The 22,585-nt window shown below is 44.0% G+C and overlaps 2 protein-coding genes across 3 annotated transcripts in view; both read left to right on the forward strand.

Annotated features, from left to right (window-relative positions):
* The first annotated feature begins 312 nt into the window (after positions 1-312).
* On the forward strand, positions 313-3,694 carry LOC135264893 (proliferating cell nuclear antigen). Its single transcript, XM_064353886.1, has 6 exons — positions 313-723; positions 1,458-1,555; positions 1,770-1,837; positions 1,937-2,131; positions 2,444-2,567; positions 2,986-3,694. Exons 1-6 carry the CDS (start codon positions 503-505, stop codon positions 3,060-3,062), a joined length of 783 nt encoding a protein of 260 aa, XP_064209956.1. The 5' UTR covers positions 313-502; the 3' UTR covers positions 3,063-3,694.
* An 8,261-nt stretch (positions 3,695-11,955) lies between these two features.
* Positions 11,956-22,585, forward strand: part of LOC135264894 (calsenilin-like) — a 44,413-nt gene continuing 33,783 nt past the window's right edge. The window contains exons 1-3 of one of the 2 annotated variants that reach the window (XM_064353887.1): positions 11,956-12,041; positions 12,124-12,194; positions 14,265-14,406. In XM_064353887.1, the coding sequence (XP_064209957.1) occupies positions 14,401-14,406 (6 nt within the window). In that variant the 5' untranslated portion in view covers positions 11,956-12,041; positions 12,124-12,194; positions 14,265-14,400. The remainder of the gene's footprint in view (positions 12,042-12,123; positions 12,195-14,264; positions 14,407-22,585) is intronic. The other variant, XM_064353889.1, reaches the window with a different exon arrangement.

Here is a 22,585-nt window from a genome sequence, read left to right on the forward strand (position 1 = left end):
AATTAGAAAATCGATTGCTTAAGACCAAGAACTTAAACCGCTGCATACATTTCGGCGCTATTTCTAACTCCCAATCTGCTCATCCTTTTCTGTGAGTGGTGGGCAGTCCTGGAATCGTTATTAAATAAAGACCATTCTGGCTCAAAACGAACATCAGATGGATATATATGCTATGTACTGTATATATACGCTCAGTCGTGGTCAGACACATGGTCAGATGCAAGTCTTGGATCCAAAATGGCATTATGGGAGGAGTTCATGGGCTGAACGGAAATGACGGAAGATGAACGCCGGCTGATTAAAATAACTCCACAGCGCGCGCGAACAGTTTGATTTTATTCTTTCTCGGGTAGTGGAAGGGACTGCGTCAGAGTTGTTCGCTCCTTGTTCAAAAACGTTTCGCAGTAAAATCTGTCATTTTCACCATCACAGTACATTGGTGAAGACGAAATACTTGTGCCTTATAGTTTTACTACACTTGTAAAAGACCCTTCGTGCAATCATGTTCGAGGCAAGACTGGTCCAGGGTTCCATTCTTAAGAAGGTTCTTGAGGCGCTGAAGGACCTGATCACGGAGGCTTGTTGGGACGTTAGTTCTTCAGGCATTTCGCTGCAGAGCATGGATTCGTCTCACGTCTCCCTGGTACAACTCACCCTCCGCAGCGATGGATTCGATTCATACCGCTGTGACCGTAACCTCGCTCTGGGTGTCAGTTTGAATAGGTAAGAGGGTAGACTGGTGATTTAATTTTTTTGTTTGCTGACAAGTTGTGCATTTGTCATGCAATCTTTTTTCTTTTTTTTTCTTTTCTTCCAGTACTTGGCTTGAAAGTGTAATTTAGCTGATGTTAGTTTGCTTGCTACGGTAATTTTGATTGATAATATAAATGCCCGCAACCCCGCGAAAGTGTATGATATGCTTTTTCTTGATAATCTAGCTATATGACATTAGATATAATACTAATCGAATGAAATTTGATGATAATGCATGCCGCTGTTCCTACCGATTGCCCGGCCATTCATACAAAGTACGCCCTCTTTGAGACTGCGAAAACGCGCCATTAGAATTGAGCCTCTGACGTAATTTCGGCGCCAATCATACATGTACACTTGTTGGCGGGAGTTCATGTGACGTTTGGCTGTAAACTATTGCTGCTTTTTTTAAAACTCCAACTGATATGTAGCTAGATGTGATTTAGAGTTCGTTAATATGGAAAACGTAATGGGAAAAGTGTGATCCCATGGGTCCTGTGTTGAACAGGTTGAACAGTTTATTTTACTGTAGCCGTACGTGTGTATTTCACGTAATGATGGTTAATGAAAACTAACGTTATAATCAACTTTTGTGACATCGCTCGTATATCTAATCCGTGTGGAAACACTCAAATAAAATAGTTTACTAGGGAGGATTAATTTGGTTGCTGTTCCCTGTAACTAAGTGATCTGTCTGCCCACAGCATGTCAAAGATGTTGAAGTGTGCAGGTAATGAAGACATCATTACCTTGCGTGCGGAGGACAATGCAGACACACTGGCTCTTGTGTTCGAGACCCAGAGTGAGTCTTTCCTTCTCCCTCTCTCTCTCTGCCACTATTTACAGAGTATAACTAATTGTGATTAGGGTTGATCTATATATGTGAATCAGGGCTCGGGTGAAGCGAGCAGCAGCACATAAGTGCTTTGTCTTGTCTACCTTTCATAAGGACTTGGTGTCCTTTCCCATTTGCTTACGATGCTGTTTGATAAGTGTTGATCCCCCCCCCCCCCCAGACCAGGAGAAAGTGTCCGACTATGAGATGAAGCTGATGGACCTGGACGTGGAGCAGCTGGGAATCCCGGTAAGTGGCGCCGCCCACCCCTGAGCCCGTCGCCTTACCCCGCCCTGCGTTTCGGCAGCGCCCCCCGTGACCACTTTCTACCCCCCCCCCCCCCCACAGGAGCAGGAGTACAGCTGCGTGGTGAAGATGCCCTCGGGGGAGTTTGCGCGGATCTGCCGGGACCTCTCCCAGATCGGCGACGCCGTCATGATCTCCTGCGCCAAGGACGGGGTCATGTTCTCCGCCAGCGGGGAGCTGGGCACCGGCAACGTCAAGCTGTCCCAGACCAGCAACGTGGACGAAGAGGACGACGCAGTGAGTCCCGCCTGATTTCGAGTGCCGTTGGGGTGGGGGACGAGCGGTGGGTAGTGTGTACATTTAGTGGGCATCCGGTATGCTTTGATCAGTTGATACTTGCTTTTCCGTTGATTACGTTTTGTTGACTACAGTGGATTTTGAGCTTGTGGGGTTAATAACCATGTGACTCAAGTAAGGGTATTTATTTGGATTATACGTGAAGCGTGTTCAGTGAGGCATGAAAATGGCAGCTTGGTCTCAATTTAGACCAAAACTATTTCTGCTTGTGATTTTGAGTCGAGGGCAATTTCCGGGTTCTTCCTGTTCCAGGTGACCATTGAGATGAACGAGCCTGTGCAGCTCATCTTCGCTCTCAACTACCTCAATTTCTTCACCAAGGCCACGCCCCTCTCCAAGACGGTCACCCTCAGCATGTCTGCAGACATCCCCCTGGGTAAGCAGCACCGCACTGTGCTGTGCTGTGTTAGCCCCAGAGTGAACACGGTGTTGGCCAGGCCATCAGTTCCTCTAAGCTTTGATGCTGGCTTTAATAGTCCAGTGAATTTACAAGAGAAATTGGCTTTTATTGGCTTCTTTTAATGCAGTAAATTAAGTGCGAACAGATGGGTTCTAATTATATTATTTTTATTTGATTCTTTGAATGTCTTGCCTGTTCAGTTTAAGCCAAATGAGGACAATCTCTTACTTGTACCTGTAGCACTCACAAATGCACTAAGTTGAAATGTACCTGGAGGAAAAAGTTACATTCATTTAGTTTTGACAGATTTAGGCTGTGGTGACTGATTGCTGTTGAATGAGAGGACTGTACTATGCCTCCATTCAAATGCACTTTCTTTCTGTTTTCTTCACAGTGGTGGCATACAAGATAGCCGATATGGGCCACGTCAAATACTACCTGGCACCCAAGATCGATGAAGAAGCCTCATAATCGTGGGGTGGTGTGGAGAATGAGAAGAAAAGATGGAGAGATTAGGAGTGTGGTGTGGCACTTCCTTGGGAAAGGGGGGGCGGTGTTTGAAATTTGAGCTTGACTGTTTGAAGGGTTGGCTGTTAAGAATGCCACCTCTTTCTGGATTCTTCTTTTTTTTTAAATATAAAAACATTTCTTGCCTTTAACTGCCATTTTGTTCCATTTAATTGGACATAAATTGTGTGGTCTTTGGAAAGTGCTGGTGGCTGCAGTGACTGCGTTCAGCTGTTCCATATTGGCGGAGGCAGTGGTGTAGAATGAAATGTCTTTAGTGCACCCTGCAGTCAAGGGCTTGAACGTGGCTTACTGCTAAAATGGCTGGCCGCTTAAGATACTTTGGTATGGTTGGTGGGTTGAGGAGTTCAGGGGAGCATGGTTATGACTGAATAGTCGCCACATCTGGGAAATGGGTAGTGCTTGTCCAAAATTAACTTCTATTCCACCATCTTTTTTTCCTCACTTCTCACCTCCACCCTTCTGTTCAGTGGGTTAAACCACTTACCCGGGATTTGTAGATATATTAACTGTAAATATTTTGCCACCCAGTTTTGTATTCTCGAAATGCAAAGTAATAAACCATTTGAAAGTGACTTGTGACTTGTCTTAAATTCACGGAACATTGACTCTTTGAAGATTTTCAAATTGTACACACTATTCGCCAGGGCTATTGGCGTCATTTCGTGCCACAATTCAAATGACCACGTATAATTTAGAAAACTACACGCCTGAATTGGACATTTGCCATTTCACTTTGGGGTCTGGTTGGTGCCTCACACATTCCAACCCAAGAGTCCACCTCACCCATCCGGTCCATGAACGTCTAATCGTGTTGACTTGATGGAATTTTTAAAAATCCATCAAGTAGGTGGCTTCACGACGTACCGTATGGTCATTGGTCCCTGCAATACAGAATACGTTTAATAAGCGTTAAGCTATCTACAGCTATCAGCCATCTGGTTAGCAATCAGCTGTAATTTCTGTAGTGAGAGCTAACGTTAGCTAACCAGCTAGAGGTTACTAATGAAAGGCCGTTTATTGCAACTGCACGTGAGTTATCAGAATTACATGCCTTATTGCCGTTAGGTGCAGTTAAGGAAACTTTCGGAAGACAAACTTGCAAATGTGGATTGCGTCGTGATGGGAAAAGTGCAAGAAAAGTATCCCAAACTGCACGTGATTAGAATGTGGATTTCGTGGGCGAAATGGATGGGAGTGGAATCATTGATTGGCAGGTGCTACGCTTTTGAATCACCAGAAGAACTCCAAAGTGAAAAGGCAAGTGTCTAACTGAATGAAAGCATTAGTATCAACAGGAAAACCGGGTAGCAATCGCATGACAAAAAGTAGAGATTATTATTACAGATCCAAATTACTGCTAGTTGTAAATTTTAATATAGACTTAATTCGTGTGAAAGATCAGCGCTCTGGTCCTCAAGGTTATGGACGTGTAGCTAGGTGCTTCACTTGCGCTCTGTTAACGTCATAAAGTGTGTGTGCTGTGCGGAGTCAGATATAGACGTTACATCACATTTTAGCAGTTCCGCCTCGACAGGGAAAGTCTGATAAAATTTAAATCAATCTAAATGAACCTAGTTTAGGAGTAAGGTAACTAAATCAATAAACGCGACATATCTAACGAGAGAGGTAATTAAAAGTAAGCATCAGTTAAATATATAAATTATCCTCTGATGAATTAAGCACTCGTTTGGGTGAAAGGAGCCATAATATGGGAGTGAGTTTGAAACTTGCAGTAATGAATTTCTTAAACCTGACCGACCAAATTACCTTCTGTGATTTCTTGTTGCGCTGGCTTTTAACCACTAGATGGTGCTCACGTTCTTTAATATGATCTTTTTGTAATCGATGCAGGATTGCAATAGGCCTACTGAAGAACAATTGAACTATACACACGAGCCACCGTGTGTAAAAATCTGACACGTAATCCCCGCTAAGGAGAAAAATGTTGACATTTTAAAACCCTTAATTGGTATTGTAAAAGCTAGATCACAGATTGCTTTTTTAAATTTTTCATGCCAGCAGGAAGGGTTTTGACTACGTAGGCCTTCGCACTGTGTTGCTTTGCCATTGATATCAAATATAATGGTCCCAGTGGTGCTGATGGTGAAAGTATTTGCACAGCGATGAGCGGAAGTCATTCCACAAGGGTATAATCTCATTTTCGTATCTGGCAGCCGCCTCCCTCGGCCCCACCCATTTTAACTGTACACTGGGCCTTGGTATAGCACAGGCAATATCCAAAAAGGCAGACGGGGGAGGAAAAAATCCAGATTAAATAATAAATTAAATGTATGTTGATTTATTCTAATCTCAGTGCCTGCTGTCTCTTTCTCTCACTGCCCTGCAGTAGTCCAGGTCATTACACCAATGTGGCCAGATGTATTATATCTGTTCATTTTTTCCTGTGATTTCCCCCCCCCCCAGTTTATTTCTGGGAATGCACTCGGAATGTGCCACCATTATCCGCCGGTCAATTAAAAAAAAAAAAAACGACTATAAATATCGCCCTTCGATTGGAAGGGAATTACTCAGAAGTGCTGTAAACTTTGACCAGCACGGGTTGAAAACCGAGAAGCGTGATTCTCCACTAATTAAAGACTGTGAATTTAATCCTCATATAATCAAGCCACCTGAGTCAAACGAACGTGCGGAGTTGGACGAGGACCTGAGAAGCGATGTGAACTGTAATTAAGCTGTCAGCAAGCGGAATGGCTGATGGAGAATGTGACAGTTTGTCCCTCAGTGCCTGTTAGCAGACGGCTTCAATATTTAATTAGCCACTTACGGATTAAAGTGGAATTAACTGGAAATCATTTGCAAAGAGAGTTACCTGCTGGTGTAGGTATGAGTTGTTATTGCTATGATGGTCACAGATAGAGAAAGATGTGTGTGTGTGTGCGTGTGTATGGTTGTGTGTGCGTGTGTTTTTGTGTGTGTGCACGTGTGCGCTCATATGTGTGCATGCGCGTGCCTGATTTTTCTCCTCTCTCTCCTCACTTTTTGTATTACCCACGTTTGCTAGTAATGTACAGAGTCTGAGTCTTTCAGTCTGTCTTCCTCTTCATCCATCTCTCATCCCCCTTTCAGCCCTCTTTTTCCTCCTTCTGTGTGACCCTTTAATTAAATTCTGTTATAGAGGGATTGGAGGGAGACTGAGAGATAAGGGACCCGTGCAAGTTGTCCTCGCTGAAGGTGATTTGTAAAGTCCATTGCGTGTGTTTTTTTTTTTCTTAAAGGGAGATGCACACATCATAACTGATTCCCACGTTAGTGTAAATATTCTCTCTTGCCTGGTCCTGCTGCTCAGATTTGAGCAGATCCTTGCCCCAGCGCTTGGACAGAATAGGCCAGAGTGGGCCAGGCAGTGAAAAGCTCTGGTCATGGGCATGATTAGCTTTGAGGATGGGGGTGGGGGGGCGTCTATCACTGGTTTGCTGACAGTGTTCTCTAACCTTGCACACGGGTGGCCACTCTGTGTGTGTATATTAAACCTCATGTGTGCCCTGATGTCTGCACTGTCAGGTTACCAGTAGGTGTGCCTTATTCCTTTAAGGGCATTGGAATCGATGGGGTAAGCAAACAGTATATAGGGGATGGAGAGATTACGGGAGAGATGAGATAATATGGGGTGGGGCTGCTGGGTAGCTCATTCGGTAAACGCGCCGCTTGAGGTGCACGACTGAGCACCATGCTCTCGGATCTAATCCGGCCCATGCCTGGGCCTGTGCCAACTGGATGGTAGCCCCGCAGGGGTGGCGTACAGTTGGCCTTGCGTCGCCCAGTGATATGGGAGGGATACTTTCGGTGCGAGTAGCTGTGCTCATTGCTTGAGCGACTCCCGCTGGCCATCAAGGGAGCCCATGGCCCACTCTGCACATGTGTATGATTGGGTCTCCTTTGCCCCCGGTCCGTGCGTACGCGGCTTGCGGCTGCAGTGTGAAATGAAGCAGCCGGCTAGTTTGTGTTTCGGAGGAGAACTGCGAGTTGTCTTCACTCACCAGGGGCTGTATATGAGGGTGCTTGTTCTGAGTCTGCGAATAGGACATTCCAAAGTCAGAATGGGACAGGAGATGCCAAATGTTAAAAAAAAGAAAAGAACAATGTAGGGAGAGAAAACATAAGGGAAAGGGAGAGATAACGGTAGATGAATGACAAAGCAGGTTTCTGACATCACTGTGATTGATGGTACCCGCTGTATCTTAAGTGCCCTTGGAGAGATCACACTCCACGCGCAGGTGTGACCTAAAATGGCTCGGCGCTCCCCGAACTGCAGCCGGGTGCATCTGAACGAGCCGGGGCGGCGAATTCGAGTTTGCCGGTTGGAGAACGGAGGACGAGGGCGTTCGAAAAAGGAGAGACAGAGAGAAAGAGAGAGGAGAGCACACACACCAGACCAGGCAGATGAAAAGTGGGAAGGAAGGATTCAGGAGGGCAGATGGGAGGAGAATGGGAGTGGGTGGGAGGGAGAGAGAGAGCACAGTGTTCCCTTGGGGGACTGCAGCCGTGTCACTTATGTAAGTCCCTCTTGAGGAGCCCCAGGAATAATTGATATGAACTGTGAGGAACCTCTCACGTGCCTCAGAAAAAAACGGTCACGTGTGTTTTCCGTGACGCCGACGCGTACGTTTCTAAAACATGCCCTCCATGATCCAACACCCCACAGCTAGACACCCATTTTATTTCAGTTTTATCTACAGTAGGACATGGCATCTTACAAATGTCGTTATTGTTACAGCCCAGTGCTGTGGCAGAGTCGCTGAAGAAACTGAGCGTGCTGTCATAGCCAATACTTCAAACAGTGGCCTTTGCCGATCTGGTTTTCTTTTTTTAGTTTGTGCGTGCTCCATACATTTCTGCGTTTTGAAAGATCTATTTGTTTTCCATTATTTAAAAATATTTTGCCAATCACACTGCAGATCCAAGCCATGAAGGAGGAAAGATTAAAGTGGATGATGAGGAGGGGGGGTGGGGAGGAAGAGGATGACAGGGAGGTTGAGTGAGACAGACAGGGGAGGAATGTGAAAGAAAAAACTGAACAAAGATGACAGCTAAGAGGAGGAGTAACGAGCATTGAGAGGAATGTTTGCATATGCGTGCGTGCATGTGTGCGTGTGCATGTGTGAAAGCACCAGAATCTCTATCACACGTTCACACGCCGGCATGCACACACAGACACACACACACACACGTACATACCACACACATAGCACACACATGCAGAGAGAGACCCTCAATTAAGCCTTGCAGTGTTTCATTCCCTCGGGGGTTTTAGATGGCTGCTCGTGCCGAAGTGAGGTGGGATAAAAATAGCCGCGCAGGCTGCCGCGCGCGGGCGAGATAGACCGGCAGACAGAGATGCGCACGAGCACAAACCAACGGCCTCGCTCCCTCCGCAGTGTGGCCTGCCAGTCAAACGGCGCCGAAGCCAAGCCGGTGTTATGTGGGGAAATCCACCGCATTCCGCTTAATCGGTTACGGGCTTTAACCTGGTTTTTATCCGCACTTAACGCATTTATTTTTCTTGATGGTGGACGTTACATTTTGTGTCGTTCTGTCAATTTGTTTAGAGGCCTCAATTTCGGGAACGTTGATAATGGATATTTGAATCAAAGGATGTCTCATTAAGAGATGGCAAACGTGTTCGTGCTTATTAGTGCAAGGACTGTGTGAACAGATGAAACTATACAACGACAGTGTGTACTGCCTGCAGGTAAACAGACCTTAGCCTCCAGCCTTCTTTGAAGTCACAGTATGCATTATTGATCATGTTGACAAAGTCACTTCAAAAACTTTCACGTCAGTAAAGAAGCGAGGAATTTGAATGAATGCAGTGACACGTCAGCTCTGTCTTGCTCGCCCTCTGCCTCTCTCTCCCTCTCTATTTTCCACTCTGTTTTATCTAGGAGCCCAAATGCTAAACTAGAGTCTTTGATTTATACTTTTCTTTCAGTAGTCATTCTCCATACACACAAGCACACACACACACACACACGTTTCTTCTCACGTGACTAATAATTGTTCTGTCCCTCTCATGTTCCCTCCACTTATCCCTTTTGCCTCTTTACCTTTCTCCCCAACTCTCCCTTTCCCCCTTACTTTTCCACTGCTTAGACTCTTTCCTCTTCTTGCTCTGTCTCCATCCCTCTCTTTCCAAGCATCTGTCACTGCTACTTGGCAACGGTTTCCACGGCTACAAAGCCTCGTTCTCTTTCTCCTTCATCTCCCTCTCTCTCTCTCTCCCCCCCTCTCTCTCTCTCTTTCTAAGATAAGCTTCTGAGACAGTCTCTCCGTTATGTCCGATTCCTAATGCATAGTTTCACGTGGAGAGTTTTCCGTCTAGAGCTTGGTGTTAGTGTGGTTTAGCCAGCTAATGAAGCCCAGCTCAGCAGCACAGGTGCAGGTGGTGAAGGCCTCTGGATTTACATCCCATTATCCTGAACATTTTATATAATGTATACATTACTTTCAATGGTTGTAATATGACTCTGACACACAATCAACATTTGGTCAAGGCTAGATTTCAGGGCAGTAATTCCAGTTCAAATGAGATTGCCCATTCTTCCTGTACTGTATGTACTGCACAATATTAAATATCCAGAGTGGTCTAAGAAGCAGGAACCCTCAACTACTCAAAAACAAAATGCCACCGGAACAGCTTTAATCCTTTGAACAGAGGTTTCCGTTTTCTCTAAAAACAGAGGTTTTTAAACTGCTGTTAAGAATTGAATGTTAATGGTTGCGCAGGTCAGGGAGTAAATCAATAAATCAACAAATCAATGTATTTCAATATAGCTCCTTAGGCTGTGCAACACAAAGAAGGGATTTTAATGGGTGCAGAAGCTATAAAAGGGGCCTAGAGTTATTGGTTTTTAAAAATGTAAAAATCACACAAAGATAAACTAATAGAAATGAAAGAAAAGCGGAAGTCATGCATGTAAAACAGTGAGCGTCTGTAAAATAAAGCAGTTCGCTCAGTAAGTCCCAAAGCCCTTTGGGGGAAAATAAAAAGTCTTCAGTGTGGGTTTGGGAGAATGGTTGGGAAAGCTGCTTTCAGAGAATAAAAACAGAAGAAGTCTCAAGGGTGAGCAGGCGCAGTCCTCCCTCACACTGATAGCTAATACACAGTCTTGATCCCCCCCCCCCCCAGATGCTCCAGATCTGATCAAGGCCTAGAAGGAGGGCAAACAATGTCATCTAAGACACTCCCTTTAACCACTGTGGTTTTATCAGAGCATTCCCAGGTGGCAAAGTTGTATAAACTGCACATACAGACAAAATAATGAGCCTTACCAGAGCTTATATGCTTTAAAAGCTGAGTTCGGATGTTGCTAACATAGTCAAACTAAAGCTGGGCCTTTTTGAATGCGAAGTGAACGGTGGAAAAGAACGACTGTTTGATTTTTATGCTTCCGTATGAATTGCAACGGAAAAGCAAAAATAAACATTCAGAAGAAGAGAACTGCCTGTACTTCGCCGATCCCTTGCGGGGCAATTCAGCTTAGAACCAGCAGCAAACAGAAAGCCAATTAAAACGGATACATAAGCGAAGACTATTCTGAGGGTAGAGCACCCTAACTGGATTGCATGGATGACTGTATGTGCTTCACTCCACCACCTAACCAACTACTGGACCCGAGGGAACATTAAATGAATTTCCATTAATATAGGGTTCTGAATGTATTTCTTCGTTTTACTTAACGCTCATTAAATCCACCGGAATTTCTCATCGGAGGTAGATTTGAATCCCTAGTTATCTCCCAGTTTCATTTGCGCCATTAATTAAACATTTCCATGAGATCGGTTAGCCAGCAGAACTTCAAGCTCTGGCGGAGAGAGAAAGGGCTTCTGATGAACGTCTGCATACATAACCGAAAAAATCTCTGACTGGTTTTCCGTGTTTGTTTACGAAGGAGTCAGCAAATGGGTCCCCAGTGCGCTATGTGATGGAGAGACTCAGTCATATTCGTTCATGCGCTGAGGTAAAATACAGACCGCGCTGGTCTAAGCTCTGGCTCAACTGGGTGGAAAGACGGACAGATTAGCCTTCCCCCGCTTGCTATCTCACCCAGCTGCACCCAGTATCCACATCTGTCACGACATGAGTTCTGCGCTGTGTCCACACCTGTCCTTGGACCCAATTACCATTAAGTTCACAGCTCCCATTTCCTCGATGTTAGGAGATTGAATCAGACACCATGAGCATGAGAGTTTGATTAAAGAGCAAGTACTTGCTGGTCTTTGTGGAACTGATTCTGCATTGTAAAAGATAATGCTGATTAAACACATAATAAAATTATGTCCCAAATTAACTTTAGACAATAATAATAATACAGTGGCCCATATAATCAATCCTTCACATTTAATCAGACATGGTTTAGCAAGGACAAATTGCTATTGTGAATTTGCCGTCATTTCATTGAAATTCTGATCTCAGTCTGCACTAAAAGTATACAGTACCGTGTTGGAGGGTTATAACCTTCTTTCAGGCATACAAGGAGACAATACAGGTCACTGGACTTCAACGTATGTTCAGAAAAACATTCCACCATTCTGTTCAAACACACTGAGAATCGATACAAATACTTTACAGAAAGAGTTTGAGAGTTGAGAAATGTCTCCTGTTTCTATGGAGAACAATCTGGCTAATTTTAGAAGCAGAAAAAATAGACCACCCTTTGACTCAATGCTCTGTGCTGTTTTTGTTCCGAAGTTGTTCTTTATTTTTATATTTAGCTTCAATCTGTAGTGAGCTGTTAATCTAGACAGCAATTCATTTCCATCTTGAATAATCATTTTTCAGGCTATGTGTGGTGAACTTAGAATTTTATGTTGCAGATTGGCTGTTATTTTCACACCTGTTTGAGCAAGCACTGAGCCCACTGATTATCAACTGTGGTCTACTAATAAGAATTAAAGCTGGTAAGCATCTTCATTTAAACATAACAGTATGTGCAGTGGTTAGAGAGGGCGATAATGTTGACATTCTCTACCTCTCTTTCAGCTCATGATCATATCTGGACTAGTCATCGGCAATAAAATAATGGGTGAACTGCATCAAATTCTAGACACAGGGTAATGGCTTAATTCCAAACTGCAAGGCTCAGACTAAAATGCCCATTATTGCCCATATTCCTGTAAGACCTCTCAAACAAGATATCTTTAAGAGGTTCAATCCCTTCCCTCCCATTTCTGTACCACAAGGGTCAGTCTTTGGCCCCTTGCTTATCTTCATAGTACCTGTACCACAAGGGTCAGTCTTTGGCCCCTTGCTTATCTTCATAGTAGGTCATTAACTTATCATGCTGTTCTGCAGGCCACCATTAAACAGATCATACTCTGATTGCTTTTCGTGTCTGTTGCTGGCATGCAGATTCCTCACATGTTTTGAAATGGTTTGAGGAGACTGTGATTGTGATCTGTCAGTTCATGCTCAAATACTTCTGAAAAAAAACATGTGCTGAAGTTCTTTTCTCCCAGTTTGTAATGTCCAACAGAGCTCATGCTGCAGCGTTCATCTCAATCTCCATTGTTGTTGATTTGTGCGCAGTCAAGAAGGTGCTTGCCTCCAAAGCTCAAGATGTCTTCACCGTTTCTTTGCACACTGCGGTCAATGCGTTGGGCTCACACTGGTTTGAGTCTTTGAGGCAGACGGTTTGAGTGCTGCACAACCAGCAAGGGTCACTGGTGCGTGGTGAGACATTGTCATCCCGGCCAGGTGAAATCCTCCCCTCCTTACCAATCATGCATTTCTCTGTCATGGCTGGCTACCCTGACTAAGATGGCTGACCACTCTTTGTAAGATAGAGTTTTACTGGACTGGTCCACTCGACGTTACCTTCAAGTAGCTCTTCATCTGCTGATCTGCAGGCTAGACATTGCATCAGTTTCATTCTCTTGGTTTAACGTAATGATGCCGTTTTTGTGAATGATGCATTCTATTTCCACCACTTATGAACAGTACAAAGAAGAAAGAACGTGTTTTTCTCTCACTGTTACCAATAAATATATTATGTATTTGTATTCTGTGCAGTTTCTCAACCTTTTCTACCTTTATCCGCTTGAATTTGTACTGAATGTAACCAACCCTCAGATGGTTACGTTCGGTCAAACCTGCTGCTGGGGGGGGGGGGGTTAGGGTTAGGGTTGGGGGGGGGAGAGAGAGAAGAGCCCTGTATTTAACATACGCTTTACTGATGCAGAAAAAAATGTCTTTGTCCTGGACCACTGAAGTTGGCATCTCGAGGGTGTGCCGTTCACCAGTCGTGGTGCCACACTGGCCGACGAACGCAAGCTTAATGATAGTGCTCACCACTTTAACTGTGGGGTTAAAATGTACAGTTAACGCACAGCGTGTTGTTCACGGTCCTGCGATCGTAAGTGGCACAGTAATGGTTCTATAGATGCAGTTTGGTAGGCGTGCTCTTGCGCTTCTGGCCCTTTTGCTCATATAGTCACTCTTGGGCTATTTGCGATGCTAAACCATTTATTATGCAACTGGTTCTGAATGAACATGGGAGCATTTCCTCGATTATTATTCCGCCGTGCTCTCCCCTCTTCGTCTCCCTCTCTCACCCTGTGACTCCCCGCTATCACCCAAGGTCGCCCAAATTGATTCGAGTCCGCAGTGCGCTGAGGAATTTCCAGCAGGTTTTTTTAATTACATCGGTAGCATTATTTCGTAGGTCTTTCCCCACAGGCTTTCATTCCTCATTTTGGCGGACTTTAATGGCTTGCTCCAAAGTAAATGGTTTTCCGTAAAATAGAGAACAAATACCAGAATTGGCTGCTATATGTGTAAAATACTCAAATGTATATACATGTCTAACATTGTGACTTTATAAAAATAAATTTCGTGAGCGTTACATTTCAGTTTTATCGTAATCGATGCGTATAAAATTGGCAACAGCTGATTTCACGGAGAATGTAGCCAATGAACCTGTGAAGCCTTGTGAGTCGCATTCGAACAGACTCCTAATTCATTGTCGCTCATACAAGGCGAAAGCGATGCAATGATGATGATCAAGGAACACGAGAAACTCTCTCTCTCTCTCTCTCTCTCTCTCTCTCTCTCTCTCTCTCTCTCTCTCTCTCTCTCTCTCTCTCTCTCTCTCTCTCTCTCTCTCTCTCTCGCGCGCGCGCTAGTACTTGCGAGGTGAAGAAAAAGCAGGGGCATTTCATCAGGTCTCAGCTGTCGACAGAAGAGTAGCATCTACAAGGCGAAGAAATCCGAAAAAGACGTAGCCTATACATCCATCAAAGCAGCATCATTTTGGACATCATGCAGGTAATTTGAGTTCGAATCGGTTGTTGGCGCTTGGAATTTCCTTTTAGTGTACTGGTGCGCGTAAAATTCAAGTTTTATTAAACAAGATCGGCGCTGTCCACAATGTTAAACAACTCAGTTGATGTAAGAAAGTTAATATAACAAAGGGTTTAATTGGTAAACATCACTGGTAGCGCCGTCTAGCAGCCTTATTCTGTTAAGGGTGCATGCATTTCTCTCATAAAATATTCCCGGGTCAGAGATGTGATGAGCTGAGTTATATAATGGTACAGTAGCGGCACTGTCGCCTGAAACAGGAGCGCACGCTTTCCTGCTGCATGTGCAGGTCACCCGCGAGCTATGTTTGTGCATACGTGATTATATCTTATACTATCAGTCTAATCTGTTGCCTTGATGTGATTAAAGTTTTGATTCTCTTAGTGTCCATCCGAACATAACATTTCCCCCAACATAACATGGAACTGCACTCCACATGTTAATTTATTTATTTTGTAAATATAAGCAACATTAATAAGTGTAATTATTTTATTCTTAACGCAACAATGCTTGTGTTTAGTCAGGTAGGCTCTTCCAGAGACTGTAGCCAGGGTCAGGTCACCCTAGGTCGCGTGTTGTGTGATGGAAAGTGTAGCCCTACCTTGCAGACCAGTCAGTTGTCGATTTGCTTCGATTCAAGTCAAGGGGACCCTGTCATAATGTTCTGGTTTAAAACTTGGTAAATTCGAAGGGACACTTGTAGCCTATTCGATTCTGTATTTTTCTGAGATGATACATTCAAGTTAAAATAACCAGTATAGTCTATGTAATGGTTGTCAAAATTTATTCAGAAAAATCCAAAATAGGTGCAGACTCGCTCATTAGTTATGAAAAGGCTTACGTGTCAGCGTTCTCGTCCTAAACAGTTTGGGGAATTGTTTTAAAAAAATTAATAAAAAATATTATCGGAGAGGCAATTTGGTGAACAATCCAGAATCCGTTAATTTAATGTAAGTAAAAACATTTACGTGACAGTCTACACTCTTCGCATCGGCAGGCTGCACTTTAGCTGTGGTTTGATAACCAAATTATCACTTTCAAGGAAGTAGTGTGGAAGAAAATGTATTAGTGCGGTGAAACGTAGATGTGCTTGGTCATCGATACAATAACAGCAAATTGAATTTAAACCCACCAGTGATTTGGTAAAACAAGACATAAGTGCGGATATGGACATTCAATAAGATGCTACAGCGGAGCCTACTTCCGGATACTTCGCAGAAAGTTGCCTGAAGACACGGGCATCTGCGTAAACATGGCCAGCGGTCTTACTTGTGAACCTAAAAGCGCGAACATTCTCGTATTCAGTTTCCACAAATTTGAAACAGGCCGTACTGTACATTATCTGCTTAATAGTATTTTGTCATTTCAGATTACTTCATCTAAGTTGGCTCTGTGATACTCCACACCTACAACTGTTTGTGCCAGTAACTGAAGTTTTAAACATATTTGGAGACACTTTCCCATAAGCTTCATTCCATCACACAATTCAGTCTGTTACATTGGATAAAAGGTACGTTTTCTGTGTAAACTGTAGAAAACTACAGAAAGTTGAATTTACCCTGATAATTTTGCTACAGAGACTTTTTACTAATGCCCATTTTCTGGTGCATTTCACATTAGTTTCCTGTGAATCCAACAAGTTTTCCATGCAAGTGAGAATTTATGCATTGTTTGGATGTAATCATATTATTGCATTTCATCCATTTACCGGGCAATCTCAACCTGAGTGACGCGCGGAACAAATATTAATTTGGTCCGGCGAATACAAACATGTTTAAACAAGTTATTCTGAGAAAGAAGCCCAAGAAAACTGGCCTCTGACACACAATAGATGCTTTATGCCAAGACAGCAGAAAACTCTGAAAGTGCATTGTTAAATTTAACAGGAATGCACTTTAAATAGGCTTGCAGAAGATATGGAGTGGAAGAATGCAGATGTTCTAGGTTTATTAAGAAAGTTTAATATGAAGATGCTCTCGCTCACGCACTTGCTAATTCTCTCTCTCTCTCGCTAGCTATATTTTCACTCAGCATACATTTGGTGCGGCACAAGACATGACACAATGTCGTCGATGCATTAAAATACAGCACATGACAATGAACTCGTGTTCCCTCACATTTTCAGTCACTCTGATCCACTGTAATGTAATGTCATGCAAAATAAATCCCCTCTTTGCCATTTTTGAGTTAAAGGTGGACCTTTGGAAAATAAGTTATGCAGTATTATTAATCTTATATAGAAGATCCATACGGCTGCTTGGGTTGCACACACAAACTCGGCTTGGGCCAGCAGACATTACATGGAAAACAACCATAGACTATGTGCCACTCATTCATACAAACGGCCATCGGGTCAGTAATAGGTCTTGGGGGAGACAGACGGCCACTCATGAATAATTTGGCGTGTCCAGGGCTATGTGTAACCTCATCTACTGGGTGATAAGGGAAGAAACATCGAATGGAGTCTGATCTAATCATCACACATCAGACGTGAAGGAAATCACTAAGAGCTTTCCCTTGCCTCTGCTGCCATAATGCTGTTGTTATATTTAAATAAAGTTTTTATTGCTTGTTCTAGCACTTAAGATGCTGGGCTCTAAGGTGCTGGACAAGGCTTCTATAGGCACAAGCAAGATACCTTACCTAAAATCAGTAACATTTCAGCCGAATAAATGTGTAATGTTGGTAAGTTGTGTCTGCAAAAATACGTAAACTGTGCCTTGGCTCTGAACATCTAAATCAATTAATGAATTTGTTGAACAAGGTTTGAGACATTCCGCACGGTAAAATGCCCGGTGTTAATTCAACTCCAACAGTCCATATGAGTCCAGTAGGGTCTCAGAGTCCAGCGTCCATAGATACTCTGTAAGATTTGATTTGGCACTGAACATTTCACTGTACAATAACATATTATTAGTGTCCTTCGGAGGCAGGTACTTGCTGTTCCTCTCTATTGCATGATCAGTACGGAGAGCGCGGGTCAAGGATGGCCCGAGTTTCTCTGCTAACCATGTCCATGACTGTAAACTCTCCCACTGGACCCATTAAGTCTGTGCAGTGTCCTGACTGCTGGGAGAAGAGCGGACCGCATAATTGAAACTCGGCTTTTTAAAATTTATTTATTACGACGCTCGAGTGAGTGTCTCCCCGGAGTGTTACATTCCCACCCCAAGGGGGACGTGTTCATCAATATAAACACTGGCAGATGCGAAGTTATCCACATGCTAGCGCACGTTCATCAGCACGCGTGTGCAGGAATACATTACTCACAGGGCGAGCTTTGCATCTCAGTAGTCCTTGCCGCACCTCCGCCGTATGCACGGAAGTGTGTTTACACAAAGATGCCAACGCAGAACGCGCACACGCACGCGGGCGTGTACATACACACGGACCAGTTTCCTGCCCACACGCGGATGCGCCGAGAGGAACGCGGGTCTCCTCGCGGAGATGAGGGACAGCAGGAGCAGGAGTCGTGCACACAAACACGGGGCGGCACTAGGCACTAATCACTGAATCGCTCCTGGTTGTTAGCGTGGCCGTTCTGATGTATGCAGTAGAGTGCAGTTTTTTTAATGTCTTGGTCTTGCTTTCTCAGTTATCTTTCAATTAGGGGTTTTGCATGGATTGAAATGCAGTGTCTTCAATAGTAAATAATTATGCAAATATAATTCACTCAATAATTATGAAAACAACGAACAGCTATAGTAATCGCACGTCACATAGCTATGATGCTGATAATAATAGATATTTAGATTATTTCAGTATTATATAATTATTATTATTTAATAGCAGCGAAATAATAGCCCTTCGATGGATTGGCGACCTTTCCAGGATGTATTCCTGCCTCTCACGCAATGCATGCTGGGACAGGCTCCAGCCCACCCACCACCCCCTTATGACCCCAACCCCAAATCAGGAATAAGCAAGTTATATAATGAATGTATGGATGAATATAATAATAATAATAATAATAATAATAATGATAATAATATATTTAATTGACTGTTTTTTAATGCTGGCATAACTCATGGTAGTAACAGAAATATCAGATTCTTTCTTGGCCTCCCTCTTTCTGTCAAACTAATTTCAAGATGGAATGTTGAAATGAGCATGGGAATAATGAAATGTACATTAATATTTAAAACGATCACCACCAACAAGGCTTAATATTGAAGTGGTGATGTTTCATTAGTAAGTTGAGGATGTATTACTTATTTATGCACATGTTTTTATTTATTTATTCATGTTCTTAAATTATTTGATGCTTTGATGTTAGATGGAGGCTGTGTAGGCCAGCCTCTCTCTCCCACCAGGCAGTCAGCGGTGCAGTCTCTCCCCCTTGCTGTATGAGTTATCATTGCACTCCTTTCTTTGTTTTAGGGGAATTGGAGAGGTAATATTGCGATAGGTTATTTTGTAGTTTTGACGATTTGTTTGATTGAAGAAGAAGGCTGGTCTCTGTTTCCGCCTGTGTCTTGGGTCTCCCGCGTAGCGTCCATGTCACTCTGTGTTTCTTTTGTATTTCTGGTAGTTTAGACATGCCGGTTTTTTACTGCGCCGGTGGTCCAGATAAGAGGTTTTGAGTTTGTTCTATTATTTATGGGAACGTGATTTAGGCATGCTTCCACACAATATTTTGTTCATCTGGTAGATTTAAGTACAGTATAGTGTACCTGAGAGAGATAGAGGGAGGGCATTTGGTACATGTCAATCAAAGCTGGGAGTTCAGGGATTTTGGGAGATGTATGGATTCATGGGTAACTGGTTTTGGTTTTAAAGGAGAACTTTGAGATCTTTAAAGTACATAACTGAAGTTATATTTAATTAACATCCTTTAAGCTTGTAACCATACCATCAGAAAAATAATGAGGCAACCTGGACCTACTTCTGGGGAAAAAAACTTGTTTTTTTGCAAGTATCCTGAAATGCACCAGCTTGTACAGTAATTATAGTAATCTGATCTTTGTCGTAATCTCCAGATTAGTTACAGTTTCCCAGCTTTCATCTTTAACTGCCAGATTTAAGCCTGTGGGATCCTTCTGGTGTTGGTTCGTTTGTTTAATACAATATTAATGATACTTCACCTGAACTATTTGCTTTTATAATTTTTCTTTTGAAATGTGGGACCGAACTGTACTGATATTATTATTTTCATTATAATTAGTTACTTGCTGGACAACATATGTAGGATGCATACAAAGTATCAATTCATAAAACTGCTTATTGAAGGAATAGAATAGTGCAGGAATGGTTAAATTTTGAAACTTTTGTTGTGGCCTTGTGAAAGATTCAAGATCCTCTCAGAAGCATCCCTGAAGGCTTTAAACCGCAATAAATAATACCTTATTATTGAATGTTTATAGCACACTGGGATGTGTCTTGGACAGTCCAATTATTTGGAGAAACACATTGATTTTGTTTTGGTGCAGGGGGAGAGAGGGTGGGATGGCCTCTGTTGTCTGTCAGTTGATATATTAATAAAAGACGCCACTTTGTCAGGTGGAATAGTCAACTGTACTTTCTCATTAGTAATAACTCAGATTCTGGTACAGTGATAACGGTGCAAAAATAAGTAGGGGAGGCTTACTGGGGGAGGGAATACTCCAGGGGAGACCAGGTTGGTTACTGCCCTTATTTGATGTGCTATAATGTAATTGGCCAGGGCAAGTGCAAATGAACCATATTTGGTGGTACAAACAGTCTAATAAAGTATGTGCAAGGATATGTGTATGTGATTTGCTTGTTAATTGAGTCATAATACTAACTGGCATACACATATAGGGTGTGTGTGTGTGTGTGTGTGTGGTGTTCATGTGTGTGCGTGTCTGTCTGTCTGTGTTTGTGTGCAATTGTTGTGTCTATATTGCCTGTGTGTGTGTGTGTGTTTGAGTGCACATGTATGTGTGTGTAGCATGCATGTGTGTCTTCAGTGCACATATGTGTGTGCTTGTCTGTGTGTGGTGTGTGTGTGTATACGCACACAGGTGCTGATCCCTCTGCTCTTCTCCCGCATTTTCTTTCCTCTCCCTCCGGTTCTGGCTGTCTTTGGTACACTTAAATATGTCAGATGCGCTTTATTTGAAACCGTAGTCCGTGATGTTCCTTAGAGGTGCGAACGCCTGGCTCCAAGCCAAGACGAGCGTGGTGCCTGAATATAATTACAGCGCGCGCTGTTGTCCTGCGAACAAAGCACTGAATCTCACTGCTGCTCAATTAGACTCCATTCATTTCACTGCAGCAGGGATGTTGCCAAAGCACAATTACACTGTCAACAGACCTGATTTTAAATTAAAGCTAAAAAACAACTAGGAGGGGATGATCAAGTAAAACAGTTGTGCCGGTAAAACGTTTTCAGCAGCTTGTTTAATAAATCCCCAAAGTGAAGTTTGTTAGCTTGTTTGTGCGTTCCACTCACTGCATATTTTTCGCTGCCAGTACCGCAGACCTTGTTTTTTTTTTTGTCCGTCTCTGAGCTCCGTCTGTCATTCTGTGCATTTTTCCACACCTTTTCTTTCTCCGACTTTTAAGCTTTGTGCGAAATCAGGCTCGACGCATCCTCCTGATTGGACGCACCTGCAGACTGTTTGTCATTGGTCTTTTGATTTGGACATCTTGTCAGTTGGGAGGCTGGAAAGCAGGTCGCACCGTGCCTTCTCTGAGAGCGCCTGTCTCTTGATGAAAGAGCCGCCGCTTTAAGATTTGATGCGTTTTGAACTGAGCGATTGTTTCCCACCCGTCCCAATTCTTGCTGTCGGGGATGACTGATACAGAGAACTAAAGATTGCTACGTAAGGATAGGAGCTCCTCAGTGGCCCTTGTATTCATCTGAGTCTGTATCAAACAGGCATTCATGTTGCATTAGGCTGTGGACCTGTGGACCTGTGGGGGTGGGGGGGGGGGGATGATGTGACAGATTGGCAGAGATCTCCAGCGGGAGGGAGAGGTGGAGAGGACCTGGGAGTAAGAGGACTGACAGAAGGGTGGAGCAGGAAAAAGCTGGGGGGGGGGAAATGGATGGATATAAATGGAGGGTCGCAAAAGAACAGGTGCAAGTGGGAGGAAAGACGGAAAGGGAAGCAAAAACAAGAAAAGAAAGTGAGACACAAAAGAGGCAAGGAAGGAAGTGGGATGTGCGCCTTTTGTTTTGTTGTTGTCGCTCGGTTTCCTCCTGTAGCCTCTTTTGCGGCGCGCGCTTTGGGGCCGAGCGTCTGCCTGGTGCCTCGGCTTAAGCCTGTCAGAGCTAAGCAGTGCGTGGGGGCGGAGTCAGGTGGGGAGGGAATGGGGAGGGCGAGTGGCGGAGCGCGAGGTTTGGGCAGATGCATCCTGCGCCGATATGGTGGGGATTTCTGTTTTTTGTGTTTTCCTTTTTTTTTTGCAGACAGACAGACTGGAAACTGTCCAAAACGCGAGCTCGGATTAGCGAGAGAGAGAGAGAGCGAGAGTGGGACGGAGAGCGGGGGGGGGGGGGGCACAGGGCTAAAAATATCGCCCGCGTTGCTCCGTAGCGCGGCGAGGCGGGGGCTCTACGTACGATGGAGGGCCCGCTCCCGGTGAGGGATCTTAATCACGCGTGATTAATTAATGGAGGCGCCCGTCTGTGACGCGAGAGGCCCGGTTTCCATCTTCCTGCCTTTTTTTAGTGAGCGCTTTATCAATATCCAATATCTCTGGCTCAAACCGGCCCTCCTTCCACAGAGGAAAAAAAAACAACCGATTAGGGTAAATAACGATAGACAAAGTGGATATAAACTGTCCTCTTCTCTCATGGAGAAGGGAAATAATGAGGGCATCTGACGTTCATGTGTGTCGGAGGCTGGAGGAAGGCACTATAAATACATGCGTAATGAGCAATGTTGAATAATTGATTATTCAGCATACAGCTACATACCCCTGTAGCACTAAGCCCTTTTTTTTAAAAAAATTCCCTTGTGGTTGAGTCTGTTGTCAAAACAGGCTTCTGAGGAGCTGCTCGGGGCGACGTAGCAGCCGCACAGAGGAACAGAAGCGCGGGGTTAACCCGTTGTTAGGGGGGCTTTTCGGAGCCCCTTCAGGAAGAGAGCTGGCGTGCCGGCTCCCAGGCTGAGGTCAGAGAATCAGGCAAAGACACCGCCGCAGGCCGCAGGCTGTCGGGCCGCATGCTGGA

Source organism: Anguilla rostrata, chromosome 10 (genome assembly GCF_018555375.3).
Source record: "Anguilla rostrata isolate EN2019 chromosome 10, ASM1855537v3, whole genome shotgun sequence".
Lineage (NCBI taxonomy): Eukaryota > Metazoa > Chordata > Actinopteri > Anguilliformes > Anguillidae > Anguilla > Anguilla rostrata.